At 39.6% G+C, this 16791-nt stretch overlaps 2 protein-coding genes and 1 pseudogene across 2 annotated transcripts; 1 reads left to right on the forward strand and 2 right to left on the reverse strand.

The window, feature by feature from the left end:
• Positions 1-676: 676 nt before the first annotated feature.
• LOC102313662 lies at positions 677-4734 on the reverse strand (annotated as a pseudogene).
• A 2743-nt stretch (positions 4735-7477) lies between these two features.
• LOC102313360 (biotinidase) lies at positions 7478-11667 on the reverse strand. The gene is made up of 6 exons (XM_005928553.3): positions 11386-11667; positions 10520-10669; positions 10262-10413; positions 8566-8743; positions 7886-8470; positions 7478-7793 (listed from the first exon to the last, which is right to left on the reverse strand). The coding sequence occupies exons 1-6, from the start codon at positions 11629-11631 to the stop codon at positions 7521-7523; spliced, it is 1584 nt and encodes a 527-aa protein (XP_005928615.3). The 5' UTR covers positions 11632-11667; the 3' UTR covers positions 7478-7520.
• Positions 11668-14192: 2525 nt separating this feature from the next.
• Positions 14193-14966, forward strand: dmac1 (distal membrane arm assembly component 1). The gene is made up of 2 exons (XM_005928552.2): positions 14193-14626; positions 14701-14966. Exons 1-2 carry the CDS (start codon positions 14416-14418, stop codon positions 14763-14765), a joined length of 276 nt encoding a protein of 91 aa, XP_005928614.1. The 5' UTR covers positions 14193-14415; the 3' UTR covers positions 14766-14966.
• Positions 14967-16791: the final 1825 nt, after the last annotated feature.

The raw sequence follows: 16791 nt of genomic DNA on the forward strand, positions 1-16791 counted from the left end.
GGCCATTTCACAACAGCCATTTACTCTTATCCCAGAGGGGTAAGCACAGGTATAATGTACCAGTGACAAAATTACTATCCCGTTTTTAGAAGAAAAAACAACAACAACAAGCAAATAAATTGCAGGGTAAAGTAATGTTTTCATTTTTAAATTAAGCTCCTTCTGTTTTGAGTATTTTGATTAGCATTTACTAGAGATTCATCTGGTGAAGAAAAGCTCAGACGGCTTTTTTTTTGAGATATGAAAAAATTGAGGGACAATCTTATGGGACCAGCTGAAGAAGCATTTCATTATCTACTGTCCTTGAGCTTTTACAGTACCCACTGGCTGTCACTTGTAATGCTGCATTCATAAGTCTTAGGAGAGAAAGTCAATATTGATACCCACATATTAATTACAGGTGGAGGTTGAATCATTCAGTGCATGTATAATGAGTATATGCAACTGATGAACTAAATGAGTGTTGTTCATTTAGTTCATCATTATGTATACGAGCCATTAGAGGGTGTTGCATATGCCTTTTGAGGAATATGCAACATTCAAACAGAGGATGAATGCTACTTGGTGCAATGTTTGTACTGTAAAGATTAAGTAACAGATGAATAAAGACATTTGTTTTGGTTTATTTTATAAGACATGAAACAAATGTGTAACAGTTGAAGGTTGGAGCAGCTCTTAACCATAACACTGAACTTTATTTTCCTGGTCCCTCCAAACTTTATTCATTGTCCAGGTGGTACATTCGTCCACACAGGCAGGTGGTGACTAAACCACCTTTCATGTTTGAATGTTTCATGGTCACTCTCCCGTCTGGAGCTTTCTCCAGACTCTCGGACTGCTCCAGGACCAGTCGGCTTGTTAGAATAGATGGGTACACGTATTTGGTATCAAAGTTCCCCTCCAACAGGAAGTCCATTTTAGACTCTGCTTCTTCCACTTCCTGTCCACAAGAGCTCTGATCCAACCCTCCACAACGGACTACTGCACAAACCTGTAGATATTTAACATGTGACAAATAAAAATAGTGAGTTGTCAGCTTTACCCTTTTTAGAAATATTTCAGTCAGTTTCTAAAATTTTAAAAATATTAAAAATTCTTTCATTCCTACCTGCAGTGCACAACGTCCATCAACGGTGTGCAGTCCTGCAAATGCACCGAGAGCATAGAGCTCTTTATGGTCTTGCAGTAACCACCTGTACTGCAGGCGGCAGCAGAAATTGCCGTTGCACACTTTAACGTCACCTTGTGTCTCGTTTAAGAGGACAAATGTAAACGGGTCGTGGAGCATGAAGGAGATGAAGGTGGGGTGAGAGGAATGGACCGAATCAGGAGAGTGATCATCACAGCTGTCTTGATGACAGCGTCCAGAGTCTGTAGCCACTGATGATGCAGACTCAACACCACCAGCCTCCACCTCTTTGGCTGCACTTTGTTTTACCTCCAGTGGCTCGAAAACTGGCACTCTGGCCACCAGCAGCCTCCCCCTCCTCTGGGTCTCCCTTCCAGGCATGGTGGTAGGTGGCAGAAAAGGGGGTGTAGATACCGCTTCCTTTCATGATGCGTTGATCATTGCGAATGTTGGCAGATAGTAGAGTGACGTTGGCACCCAGACTGAATGCACTGTGAAACTGAACTGAATCCAGCAGGGGGAGTGCATTCATCCACGCTGTTGGAAAGATCAACTGACGCACACCCTTAAAAAGCCACAAAGAAGAAACGATGGATATCAAAGTCAATCCCAACAATGTTGGATATATATTCTGAGTGCGTATGTGATTATATTTTATACCATCTCCACCAGCACCACTGCAGGATCATGAAAGAGGATGTCAAAGCAGATGAAGAGGCCAAACTTCCCAGCAAAAGGTGTGTCAAATGTTATGACTTCAACTTCTGGAGGTGTGTCAAAGGATTGCTCAAAGAAAAGGTTTTGCTTGTGGTAGCGTGCAATTAGAAGGCCGTCTGACCTGTATGAAAGAGGATATTTTAAACAGGTCAGATTATTATGTAGTCAGTGCTGCCAGTACACATTTCCATTTTCTACCACTCATCTGAGCTGGGGTCACCTCAGCTGGCTCTTTTCTATTTGGAGAAGTAACAGTTCCCTCTCAAATGAAAGAGCTCCTCACACTATCTCTAATAGAGAGCCCAGGCACCCTCCAAAGGAAACTAATTTCCACTGCTTTCATCTGCGACCAGCATCCAAAGCTCGTGAGAGTAGGTGAAGGTAGGAATGTAGACTGACTAGTACATCAACAGCTTCACTTTTATGCTCTGCTTTCTCATCATCACAACAGATCAGTTCAGCATTCACACTGACATAGTTGGTGCCCTAATCCATCTATCGATTTTTGGTTGATATTCTGTCTCTTTCCATAAAAAACCATCATAAAGTTGGAGACTGTTCATTTAATTGGATGTGAGCAAACTTACTAATTCAGCAGGAGATTAAATAACTGTTTTCACCACGCTAATATTCACTATTCAGTGTATGTGGCATTTCTTGCAGTAGCTTTCCCCATAGCCAGTGTTGGTCAAGTTACTTGAAAAAAGTAATCAGTAACTAATTACTGATTACTTCCCCAAAAAAGTAATCCCGTTACTTTACTTATTACTTATTTTCAAAAGTAATTAATTACTTAGTTACTTAGTTACTTTTTAAAAACCAACCTGAATAGTTGATAAATCGATAGATTTTCAGCCCAATTCTACTTTTTCTACATAATCCATCATACAAAATGTAATCAAATGGAAAAGTCTCTTTTTTTAACTTGTTTTATCAGTTTTAATCTTTTAACTTTATGCATCAAGCAAACATTTAATTATATCCAACATTCTCTGACTGGAAAAAATTTGTTTAATATTTAAACCTATTTTCTGCACATTCCAGCACATAAAATAATTTTTTTTTGTGTTTACACTCACTCTTTCAAATATGCAAGTAAAACACAGCAGAAAATAAATAAAGTCAAAGACTCAGCGGTCCTGTTGCTCTATTTTCACCTGTAAAGCAGGAGTAGGGCAGGCGGAGGTTTGCCCTGGTGCAGGTGTGCCGCAGCGGTCAGTGGAAGAATCCGCGAGTTTCTCTGTGAATTTCCCATTACCTCGTTGCGCACTCGGAGCTTGTTTAGGGTTTTTTTCGCTGTAAAAAGAAGTTTTCTTTTTGGCCCTAAAGCCATTTTTTTGGTGGAAATGTTAAGAACTAGTCTTTTTTAGGCATTTACACTGCATCTGTGGAAAGAAGGTCTTTATTTGTCCACCCCTTTTATTTTCATATTAAGAGTTAACATGTACCTGAAAGCCACATTTGTGTTGAACTGCCAGCGCCCATCAGGAGGACAGGTGGAGGAGGGGCTGGTCTTCAGGGGACAGGGTTGTAGGTCGGGCATGTTGGCCACCAGGTAGAGGTTGTTACGACGAGCCATACAGCTCAATCTCTGGAGAACCTTTGAGTCACAAACATAATCAAATATGATGAGATTCAGACACAGTGAGATGTTGTGAGAGTAGAGTTTTCTTGCCATCACAAAATCTAAATATATGATTGTGAACCTCAGTGTTGTTGTGTCTTTCCGGCTCCGTGCACGGATTCCAGCTCTCCTCCTGAGGGTTGGGAATGGTTTCCAGGTAACCAACGATGGATGACCGAGTGAAGTTAAACCCATGAATACCATCTTCTGGAAACACCAGGATCTGGGCCCCCTGAGAGTGAAATGAAGATGACAGAGTAGAGTCAAGGACAGATAAGAACTTATTTATCTGTTACAATGCCATGTCAGTGGCTGGTTACTGAAGAAAATAATGATTATTTTTCACCATCTGATTTAAAATGAAGCATTCAGTGTTATTTTTCACATTTATGAATCAAAAATTGATACTTAAAGGGGAACACTTGTCAAAGGAGCTCAGATTTTATTAATTTAAATAGGCATCACAGACTGCACTGAAGCAGTTCAGTAAAAAGGCTGACAGTTCGAGGAAACAAAACAGTGGACAAGTGATCAAAGTGTTTGGTAGTATACTGCTTTTGAATACTGTTTGTCTTAACAGCCTCCGTTTTGTTAATTTTTGTAGAGAACTGGGGGCAAAAGTACAATTTTTCATAAAATTTCAATTTAAAATGATTTTTAAAAATTGAAATTAAATTAAAAAAAACTGAAATACTTTTTAAGAGTAGTCTGTGATTTATGAAGGAAAATGCAAAAAATATGCAAAAAATTCTATCAAGTACCTTATTAGAATTTAAAATAAATGTAATGCTTTTGAATAGTTTTTTTTTTCTTCTGCAGTCAGCTTAATTTAATCCACTATTGTTCATTATAAGGACAATAATTGGAAGGATATACTACATTGAATTATGAAGAAGTACAAATTAATGAGTCATGCTGTTTTGCAACTAAAGACTTAAAACACATTTAAATGTGAGCATACCTGCTGGGCTGCACGGGCTGCCTGCTCCTCATAGATATCCAGGTTCTTCTTCATGTGCTGCAGAGCATCGTGGCGGGACACGGGTGTGTGGGGGTCCGGGTTCAGGATTACTTTGTGCTCGTACACAGCAGCAACATACGACGTGTCCACAGCGAAGACTGACACCAAATAAATACTGGCAAAAACCGTAATGACCAACAACATCTTTTCTCTCATTTCCTTCCTATGAGCCATTACAGCTGTGCACAAGCTCGGACTGTAAATAACAACTGAGAGGTCAGACCATGAGGGACGTCCGTGAATCTTGCTGAGTCATTTAAATTTTCTAGTTAAAAAGTGACAAGAAGCTCCCGTTGCCAAACTGTGGGGTTTTCCCCAAACAGATCCTTTTAAATCATGGAGTACCAAGATTGTCAAAATGAAATAAATAACTATTCATAAATGAATTTTAAATAAAATGTGATTAAAAAAATTAAACACATAATTTACATGTACTTTAAGAAGAGGGAGGAACAAGGGATGATTTATCAGAGTAGAGGAAGAGGAAGGTGCACATAGTTTGACTACAGCTTATGAAAAAGGTGAAGAAGACTACAAGGTTGTGTCACAGGAGAGTGTAGTTAGGCAACACTGAATGGACTGTAGGATGGCTTTAGATATAAATAAGAGAAAGTACAGGAAAGTATTCTAAGGAAGAATGTCAAGAAAGAAAAAGTGGGATAGTCCGTGAGATGAGGAAAGTAGACAGGACCACTGGGATGCCAAGAGAGGTGGTAAAGAAAAGTGCTTACAGCATGTCAGGCTGGGCAGGAGAAAAGGACTTCTGTCGATCGCCTCAGCACAGATCAAGCTGGAAAGGATGTGCAGCAGGTTGGGATGGTTAAGAATAGAGAATGAAATATTGCTGTTGTTGATGCTATTTGTGAATATCCTTACTAGCTCTAAAGTACACAATGAAGCCAAGCTTATGTGTAAGTAAGCTGATGTCTCACAGTGAACTCTCATTTAGAACATTAGACTCCTGAGTGTAGTTGTCAAACAGGAACTAGCAAGTAACAAACTGTGTATTCAGTTCTGAGAAATGACTCCAGACCACATCAGTGGGTTTTAACAGCATTAGTCCTGCCCCTTGAATGTGATGGGTGACGATGACAGATAAAAAAAATAATGCACTGCACGGGAAACATAACATAACGAACTAAACAGCGAAATCATAAAATATGTATTTTTAATTGATGTTTCAATCAATCAATCAATACTTGATGTTTAATCAAGTATTTATTAATTAAAAAAAATGAACTGATGACACATTTAATTCATTATTTAATAATGTTATTTTGGCACTTTTGATCCTCTTTTTTTTCAAAGAACTTTATTCAGAATATTGCCATAAAACAGGACAGAATTTTCTATCTTGTTAATTATTTGTAAAAAGTTAAAAATTTAAATGGCAGTATGTTGTAGTTGAATTTCAAGCATACAAACCAATAATGTATAATAATAATAATAATAATAATAATAATAATAATAATAATAATAATAATAATCTGGGATTTTTTAAAATAAATATGCCTAGACAGATGTGTTTAAATGTAAAATAAATTGACAACATCTATAAAAGAATTTCCTGTTGTAAATGTGTAGTGTGGCTATAATAATGAGACAGTTATGTAACTGTCAAAATACATGTAAATGTAGACAATAAGGGTTCATTTGGTCAACTAATTTGGTAAATAATCATTGTCTACACAAACAGGAACATTTAATAAAATGCACAGCTCTCATGATAATATATTTTTCTTTTAGCAAAAGGCATTTTAAACACAGGTACGATAAATTGTTGATAAGTGTATTGGACATACCAGTGAACCAGTTTATCTCAGTGGAGCAGAGCATTGATAAACGTTAATAATTGACTTTGTGTTTACACTGCAAGGACACATTCAAACAGCTGCTGTGACAAAGGCCAATCAGCAGCTATAAAACAAGACTAGGGTCCAGTCTCAGTGTCCACACTAAAAAACATCACCTCTTTGTGTAGCAAGATCGCTTGAGTGTGAGGGATCGTGGTAACAGAATGGTCCCATGACAGAATTTCATGATATATTATGTGACATTAATTTTAAAAAAGCTTCATTATATTTCTTACTGTTGTGTTATGAGACTATTTATTTGCCATGTTTACATCTGAGCCATGGAGTTTCAGGGACTGACTGTCTGATTTGGAAGTTTTTTGCATTTGCTTGATGGTGCTAACGAGAGAACTATTCCTGAAAGAAATGACAAGAAAGCTTGTACAAGAATATCAGGCGCATTGAAGAATAAAGGTGGTCATGCTAATTAGTGGCTTTCAAACCCTGCAGAATTGCTTTATATACTGTATTTCAAACTGCAGAGAAGGACCACATTAGTAATACTTGGCATGAACAGTGGTAACTGGAATGGGCTGGCTCTTAGTACATCACTCACCACCATATCTCCAACAAGCACAAAGCTTCATGATACTTTGCCCCTCCGAGGGCCTGACCACACCTCCTACAGCAAGCAAGAGCACCTGCTGTCCTCTGTCTCTGCAGACAGTGAAGTGAATGAGTTAGTTTCAGACCAGGGGCAGTTTTAACACTTTTAACATTTTCCTTCATAACTCACAGGTCCATGGAAATACATGAGTCATCTTTTGACTAAAAACTACACAAATATGTGCAGGACTACTAATATGTTTCCACTAATAAGGACAAAACAAAATCTATTTTAATGCACGGAATCAAATAGTATCCATAAAACCAATTCTATTAACCATCTGTCTCTTAACACGAAGCAGTCTTCTTTGTGACCACATTACTGTAGTTGTGTCTAATAATGTAACTTTAAAAGATGTTCAGCCTATAAATTTTAGATGTTGGGTATTGTAAGGTGTGGGTCTCATTTACTAAATGCAGTGTAATAGAGTGTGAGCGCAATCCTGAAATGGTGCTCATATGTGTGGTTAGTTTTATGGGTGATTCACTAAAGGGAATGGATACAGATGGAGAACACAGAGCAGCTCTTAACCATAAAACTGAACTTTATTTTCCTGATCCCTCCAAACTTTATTCATTGTCCAGGTGGTACATTCGTCCATACAGGCAGGTGGTGACGAGGCCACCCTTCATGTTTGAATGTTTCATGGTCACTCTCCCGTCTGGAGCTTTCTGCAGACTCTCGGGCTGCTCCAGGAACATTCGACTTGTCAGAATAGATGGGTACACGTATTTGGTGTCAAAGTTCCCCTCCAACAGGAAGTCCATTTTTGACTCTGCTTCTTCTACTACTTGTCCACAGGAGTTCTGATCCAACCCTGCACAACGGACTACTGCACAAACCTGTAGATATTTGACATGTGGCAAATAAAAGTGAGCAGGGTCCTGGTCAGTTTCTAAAAGTTTATAAATATTAAAAATTCTTTCATTCCTACCTGCAGTGCATAACGTCCATCAACGGTGTGCAGTCCTGCAAATGCACCGAGAGCATAGAGCTCTTTATGGTCTTGCAGTAACCACCTGTACTGCAGGCGGCAGCAGAAATTGCCGTTGCACACTTTAACGTCACCTTGTGTCTCGTTTAAGAGGACAAATGTAAACGGGTCGTGGAACATGAAGGAGATGAAGGTGGGGTGAGAGGGATGGACCGAATCAGGAGAGTGATCATCACAGCTGTCTTGATGACAGCGTCCAGAGTCTGTAGCCACTGATGATGCAGACTCAACACCACCAGCCTCCACCTCTTTGGCTGCACTTTGTTTTACCTCCAGTGGATCCAAAACTGGCACTCTGGCCACCAACAGCCTGCCCTCCTCTGGGTCTCCTTTCCAGGCATGGTGGTAGGTGGCAGAAAAGGGGGTGTAGATACCACTTCCTTTCATGATGCGTTGATCATTGCGAATGTTGGCAGATAGTAGAGTGACGTTGGCACCCAGACTGAATGCACTGTGAAACTGAACTGAATCCAGCAGGGGGAGTGCATTCATCCACGCTGTTGGAAAGATCAACTGACGCACACCCTTAAAAAGCCACAAAGAAGAAACGATGGATATCAAAGTCAATCCCAACAATGTTGGATATATATTCTGAGTGCGTATGTGATTATATTTTATACCATCTCCACCAGCACCACTGCAGGATCATGAAAGAGGATGTCAAAGCAGATGAAGAGGCCAAACTTCCCAGCAAAAGGTGTGTCAAATGTTATGACTTCAACTTCTGGAGGTGTGTCAAAGGATTGCTCAAAGAAAAGGTTTTGCTTGTGGTAGCGTGCAATTAGAAGGCCGTCTGACCTGTATGAAAGAGGATATTTTACGCAGGTCACTAACAGCTCTTTTTCACTGATGTAGTCAGTTCAGGATATATTACTGAATTATATTTATGTCATAACAAAAGTGCGAGCAAAAACATAATCCGAGCAAATCATTTCGGGCACAATGAAATTCCTCGCGCGTAAATTCGACAACTGTGCGCGTGGAACTCTGCAGCTGCACACACAAAGAAGCCATCACACACACGAGTGTCTGCTCTGCGTGCGCTGCTGCTGTTTCAATCTGTGGCAGGCAGCTCTCTGCGCTTGGAGAGAAATCCTGTTCGTGCGAATCAACTCACTTTTAACTTTGTTTGAAGGCGGAGCCCAAAGGAGGATGGGTTCCTAATGAGATTATTCAGTTTGATGGACACTTCAGGCTGCTGCATTAAACCGAGTTACACTGTGGCAACGACAGAAATGTCGTTTTAAGCCATATTTGTTTACAATTTGAAAAGTAAAGTTTGCCAAATTAATTATCAGTCATTATCGTTGCTGTGCAGCAGTGGAAATACTGACAACTGTCACTGGATTATGACTATGGTCATGTAAAACCAAAATCAACCTGCTTTGCTTGGAGAAAGAGAAATGTTAACTCTAAACCAAAGAACACAATCGCTACAGTCAAGCACAGAGGTGGAAACATCTTGCTTTGGGGCTGTTTGTCTGGGTACAGGACAACTTCACTGTACTGAGGGGGCAATGAACAGGGTCATGTACTGTAAAACCTTGGATGATAACCTCCTTCCTTCAGCTAGAACATTGAAGATGGGTCATGGATGGGTCGTCCTGACATAACAATGACCCAAAACACACAACCAATGCAACAAAGGAGTGGCTGAAGAAGAAGCACATTAATGTCAGGGAGTGGCCTAGCCAGGCTCCAGACCTCAGTCTTATAGAAAATCTAAGGAGGGAGCTGAAACTGCAGATTGCCAAGCAGGAGCCAAGAAACCTAAAGGATTTCAAAGGTTTCTGTATAGAAGAGTGGGCCAAAGCCCCCACCTGAAATCTGCAAACTTGGTAACCAACTACAACAAATGTTGTACCACTGCTTGCCAAAAAGGGTTTCTTTGCCAATCATAAAGTTTTGCTTGGGGATAAAATATTTATTTAACTTAATGCCATCAAAATCAATTTATTACTAAATATTTTTTCTGGATTTTTGGTTGATAGTTTGTCTCTTTCCATTCATTTGATTGGATGTGACCAAAATTACACATTCGGCAGGGGATCAAATAATTATTTCCACCACTGTAGTTGTTGTATTCAGTGTAGCTGGTATTTCTTACAGTAGCTTCTCCAGTAGCTACTGACAAGAGAAGTTTCAACTTTGACTCTGTGGTATTTTTGGCAGTCGTGCCAACATTTTTTGATGGAAATGTGGAGAACTGCTCTTTTATTTAGGCACAAGCACTGCATCTGTGAACAATAAGTCATAGAAAAATAAACCTTTTATTTGTCCGTTCTCTAGAAATCCATATTAAGAGTTAACATGTACCTGAAAGCCACATTTGTGTTGAACTGCCAGCGCCCATCAGGAGGACAGGTGGAGGAGGGGCTGGTCTTCAGGGGACAGGGTTGCAGGTCGGGCATGTTGGCCACCAGGTAGAGGTTGTTACGACGAGCCATACAGCTCAATCTCTGGAGAACCTTTGAGTCACAAACATAATCAAATATGATGAGATTCAGACACAGTGAGATGTTGTGAGAGTAGAGTTTTCTTGCCATTACAAAATCTAAATATATGATTGTGAACCTCAGTGTTGTTGTGTCTTTCCGGCTCCGTGCACGGATTCCAGCTCTCCTCCTGAGGGTTGGGAATGGTTTCCAGGTAGCCAACGATGGATGACCGAGTGAAGTTAAACCCATGAATACCATCTTCTGGAAACACCAGGATCTGGGCCCCCTGAGAGTGAAACGAAGATGACAGAGAGATATGAGATCTGTTGCAGTAACTTTTGAGTTACTTATTTCTACTTGCTCAAATGTTACACTGAATTTAACAACATAAAGTGATCTGTGTGATGATGTTCATCAGCTCTCCTCTCTGGATGTCTTTTTAGTTGCCTGTCTCTCTCCACGTTTGATTCCATCTCTCTCACTCAGGTATTCTCTCGTGAACTTAAAGTTAAAGTCAGAGTTTTATAAACACATTTACATTCAAACATTTTACATGCATGTATGTACACACACACACCCCCATATATATGTAGTTGTGTGTATACAGACATATATACATATAGTTTACGATATAGTCTGCTCCTATGCGTTATGGCAGGACTACACCTCTGGTAGTGACAGTAAACTTCATACAGGGTGAAGCATTAATAACTGTCGACCAACAGCTATAAAGTGATACTAAAGGGTGGACAGTTGTCATATTAGAGCATATGAACATCAATTACCAGTTCAGTAAAAAGTCAGAGATAAAGGAAGCCTTACTGTAAGGCTTTGAATCATGTTTGTCTTGATTTTCTTCTGCAGTAGCCTTAACTATATTAATTCTTGTCCATTACAAGTTCATTCATTTGAAGAACATCTCAACAGAAGTTGCTACAATTCATTGAGTAATGCTATCATGTGACTAAAAACATGAAACACAACATTTAAATATGTGCATACTTGCTGGGCTGCCCGGGCTGCCTGCTCCTCGTAGATATCCAGGTTTTTCTGCATGTGCTGCAGAGCTTCGTGGCGGGACACTGGTGTGCGGGGGCCTGGGTTCAGGATTACTTTGTGCTCGTACACAGCGGCAACATATGATGAGTCTGCAGTGGAGTCCGTTGGACTGATGACCAATGCCAAATAAACACTGACAACAGCTATGACGAACAACATATTTCTTCCAGTTTGCTTCACACGAGGCATGCCGGCTGTGCGCTAACACACACTATAAGAAGAGGGCAAAAGTCATCCATGAGGCACGATGACTCAGCTCAATTTTCTAGTTAAGATGTTATAAGAAACTCCTCGTGCCAAGCAGAGTGATTTTCCAAAAACAGACCCAAAGATGTGTTACATTAGCTGGAAACTTGAAAAAAACAAGAGCAAAACAACTTTATTTAGGTCATTACCAAACAACAGAAGATTATTTTGTACCATCAAGACTTTAAGTACATGCAAAAATAAATAACAGCACTCAAGGTCAGATGATTAGAAACTTTTAGTAGGCTGGGCTCTGTACTGTGATTGACCATGAAACCTGACTGGAACTTTCTAAAAAGGTTTTGTTGTAAGTGAGGACAAAGTTAATGAAGAATGACTTTTTCCAAAACGTATGAAAGGAATTGAAGTTTAGAGATATGTTGATCATTTTTAGCAGAGGCTGAACAACCACCTGCCTGCTTGAAGACAGATGGCATAACACTAGTAGACAAAGAATTGTTGATGATGGAGAGGATACTTGGGCCTATTCCCTCTTTGCATTTGTGGCTGCCATCTTTGCAATTTCTCTTTCAATCGTTGCATTTTCTTTTTTGTTATTTCATTTTCTCTCTTTTCCTCTTCTATTCCTTTTTAAATTTCTTCAAGGGCTCTTGGATTTCCAGGAACTTCTTCTTTGCTGTTTCAGTTTTCTGTTTTACAATGTCTGTGTTATTGTTTACTTTTTGATTTTCCATGTTTGCCTCTTCTAATTCATTTTTTACTTATTTCTGCTCTCTCTGGAGTTTCATTAGTTCCATTAGTTTCATTAGTTTGATGGTCCATGTTTATCTTTCCATTTCCTTTCTCCCCTCTTTCAGTTCTATTTGTACTTCTTGCATTTCAATCTTTGACTCTTGGGCTTGAGTTCTGCCACCTGTTCTTGCAGCTATGCTACTTCAGTTGCTTTCATTGCCTTCTTTATTTCCTTTTTGTATTTTTTTCTAGGGCTCTGTGAACTTCCTTCATTTCCATCGTTTCCTTGTCCGTTGCCTTCTTCACTGTTTCACTTTCCTTCTTTACTTTTTGTATTTCTTTTATCTTCTGCTTCAGTGCTCTCTGGACTTCAGTCATTTTCAGTATTGCTTTTTCAGTTGTCTTCTTTGCTATTTCCCTTTCCTTCTTTGCCTTCTGGATTGCTTTGTTCTCTTTTTCAGTTCTCTCTGAGAAAAGCTCACTTGTTTGAATTTATTTGCAGTCACAGTTTTAAACAATTCTGACAGTAAGCAGCTTTGATATAATTTGACACTAGATATCAAGTTTATGGGATTTTATTTAAAGGTTCCAATGAGGCCGCCTGCACGGCCACAGATGTGCTAGAAGCTAGAAGAGCTAGAAGCTCTACTCACGGAGAAACTTGCTAAGCCTAGGAGGAGACAGGTATTCCAGCCAAAGCTGCCATGACATAACCTCACATACAGCTCAGCCACAAAGTGAACTAAGTTGTTTAGTTAAAGACAGCATGGGACCAAATGCACCGAACCAGCCTGACATTTCTTCCTCTTAAGTTCAATGAATGGATGGAAGTTAAATGACTACAAACATAAAATCATAAAAGCCGCTAGTACCGACACTGGAGTTCCCTGAAACTGACTGTTCATTGTACTGAGCCTATATATAACGCACAGAGCTACCTGAGACACTGCACTGAATTATTGTTTCTATCTTAATGACTCCACCTGGCTGGTTTGAGTTCAGATATTCTGCTTTTTCCTTTCGGTAGATCAAAGCATCTCGTGTTGCTTTTGCTTCCATTTTGATGGAAGAAGAAGAAGAATGCTTCAAAGAAGTGGCATTCATGGTCTCAGTGAACAGTGTGCCAATCGTGGTAACACATTGCACGTGATTTTCAAAGCAGCATGCCTGTTCACTGCAACAGTCAATACATTGATAAAAAACTTTGAAATATATATTGCTGTTTAGAGATGTGTAATGTTAGTGCATGCTAAGGTTTGTTATTGGAAATTGTTCAGTTCTGTTCTCTATTTTGATGACCACCTACACCACACGATGCTGTTTGAAAAAAAATGTTGTTTTCAAACTATTCCTTAAACTATGGACATTAGCTCTAGCTCTATGGACATAAGGCTGCAGGTCTCTTAAGTAAGCAGCACCTGATTCAATTATCAGAAGGTTCAATAAGTCTGGCAGTTATTTTTTTGTGAGTCAGGCTTTTCCTTTTATTACCATATGCACCTGTATAATGAGATCTGGCACTTCACCAAACTGAATACGGAATATGAATTCAATATACCTTTGGGTGCCTTGAAAAGCGCTATATAAATCCAATCCATTATTATCGGTAAGTTGACATTTAAAATGAAATTGCAACTTCTTTTGGAAAGAAATTTCCTCATAGAAATAGATGAAATAAGACAATATGTTTTTATTAATGGAAAATTGTTAAATATTTATCACAATGTTTTTATGTTTTCTGTCGATCTTTGTCCCTCCCCCCAAAGACCAGCGTTTGTTCCGAATGGTAAAGTACAACTTTTATTTTGAAAATACCAGATAGGAAACATTAGGGCCATGACCTGGACCCACTTTGCTAAATCCGACCTTTCTTCAGCCAGTGAAAATAGCATTTGTGTTAAGTCTCTAACTTTGTTCTTCATTTGGGCGAGTCATTCAAACAAAACCGGAACAGTTTCCGGTTTATTTTTCATGTTTGACGTTTCTAGGAGTTTATAACCAAGGGCATTAGCATTAGCAGCACCCTGTGGTACAATGTCAACAGGGATAGAGCCGCCAACAGGAGGAGCAGATGCCCCCGTGTCCAAACCCAGCCAGATGTTTAAGAGCTGCTGGAGCTGCAGGCTTATCTCCGGAGGTGGGCTGATTCTGTCCGGAGCTTATGTGTTTCACGCAGCGCGGAAGGTGATGCGGCAGGGAGGACCCACCTCTATGGGGACAGTGGCACAGATCACTTTCGCTGCAAGTAAGTCAATCAGTTTTCTGACTGTTTGCTGCATTAGGAGTCTTTTAATGAAGAAATGCGCATTTGTGTTCAAGGTTTGGCTGCCTGGGGGATAGTTGTCATCACGGATCCTGTAGGAAAAGCGCAGAGGAAGACTTGAGGACTCTTTAGAAAGCGTGCGTGTAAATGAGCTCAGGACCGCGTGGGGTCATTCACCGGACACCGAGGCAAAGACACTGCTCTGGACAGCCTGCAGAGGCCTGTAATGACAGTGGATGTGTGCTGACGTTGTATGGCTGGACTATGTACTCTACTGCTGGAAGCTGCTGACTTCTTAAATTAAAACAACTAGTTGTCTATATGTGTGAGTTTAAGTCTCTTTGTCAGCATCAGACGTGTGTGGTAAACAGTGTTGTTCAAGTTACTAGAAAAAAGTAATCAGTAACTAATTACTGATTACTTCCCCCCAAAAGTAATCCCGTTACTTTACTGATTACTTATTTTCAAAAGTAATTCATTACTTTTTTTATTTAAAAAAAATAAAAAACTGATAAAAAACTGTTTTATCAGTTTTAATCTTTTAACTTTATGCATCAAGTAAAAATTAAATTATATGCACCATTCTGTCTCTAATTACCGTTTTTGCGATAGTAATCCCTTGTTACTTAAAAAAAGTAATCAGATTACAGTCTGCCCATCTCTGGTGGTAAATAATGTTGACTCGTTTTATTACCTGCATTAAAGACTATTTATTGTAGTACAAAAATGTGAAACCAATGGTGATGCACACTACTCGTATGTATACCCAGCTCTCATCATTATGTTGTCACTGACTGACCTTTTTCACACTTTAAAATGTCAAAACAGAAAAAGCACAGTTAAACTGACAGTGGGTGCATGAAACCGTGCCATTTTGCATCTTGGTTCACTAGTATATCACTGGAACACTACCTGGAGATTACAGTTCAAAACCTCTGCAGGTAGTACACAGTTTGTGACTAAATAGTTACTATAAAAACAGTGAATTAGGTCAAACTGCCTTGATGTCTCAGGACAACCTCCCAAGTATTAAAAACAGTTTAAGTCTTGAGTCGACATGGTGATTATCAAAAAGATTACTGAATTAACTGTGTTTAATAAAGCACATGACCCTGATTTAACTTTAACTTCTGTAGCTTTCTTGTCAGTTGCTGCTCCTGTGTTTGTTTTTCCATACTTTGCATTTGTGTTTTTTGCTGCATGTGGCAGCCATCTGTGTTACTGATAAAGAAACAGTGCCCAAAAGTGTCAGGACTGCACTTATCACACTATAGCAGCTCACACAGAAGCTCTTCACACCTGTTGCAGGACTTTCCAATTTCCAGAGCACCAATAAGTCCGCCTCATGTGACTGATCTGCCAGAAGCTGTTAGGAAACCCTTCAGCAGTGTGAAAAAAAAATAGCAGTTACATACCGTTTCCAATTGAATGGAGTCTTTACAAAAAAAGAAATGCTGCAAGCAAATACTTACACACCATGCACACTGTGGTTCAGTTAGTCTGAGTTACCTTTTTATTAGTGTTGTACTGTTCTGAGCACAATGCTCACAAGGAAAATTTTGATAAGCATGATGCCAAAATAAACCAAAACACCCTAAAGTCATTTTTCAGTTGCTTAAAATGATCATGACATCCTGATGTTTTCTTCTTTTTTTTTTTTTTTTAGGTTAAAGAAAAATATGAAAATAGAGTTGACAGTACATTTAGGCACACTATTAACACATACTGTACACAGATATGCACAATTTTCATTATCATATTCATATATACTGGGGTTAAAAAAAACATGAGCCTTCCTGTATGGAGAGGTGTGCAGAAAGTTAAAGGTGATACCGCCTTCGCCATCATAAGGGACACATTATTCACCTCCCAGTAAGCGAGGCTCCAGTCCAGTCCAAGCCATGTTGTCCTGCTCGGCCAATCAGAGTCCATCGGGGCAGCTCGGTGCAAGAAAATCACAGCAGACGAGGAAGTTTCCGTCCAATGACTGCAGCAGAATGGGGCGCCGTTTAGTCAATGGGGGAGTGGGACTCCCACACTTGCTACAGTAAGTGCTTATTAGTAGTGATTCTAGTGGTCACAAGACACAGCTCTTCTGTGAACCTGTCTCACCCAATTTTTGGGTGTCGAAGGGGGGTGAGTGGGGG

Source organism: Haplochromis burtoni, unplaced genomic scaffold, assembly GCF_018398535.1.
Source record: "Haplochromis burtoni strain Fernald_Lab_line unplaced genomic scaffold, NCSU_Asbu1 Contig_116, whole genome shotgun sequence".
NCBI lineage: Eukaryota > Metazoa > Chordata > Actinopteri > Cichliformes > Cichlidae > Haplochromis > Haplochromis burtoni.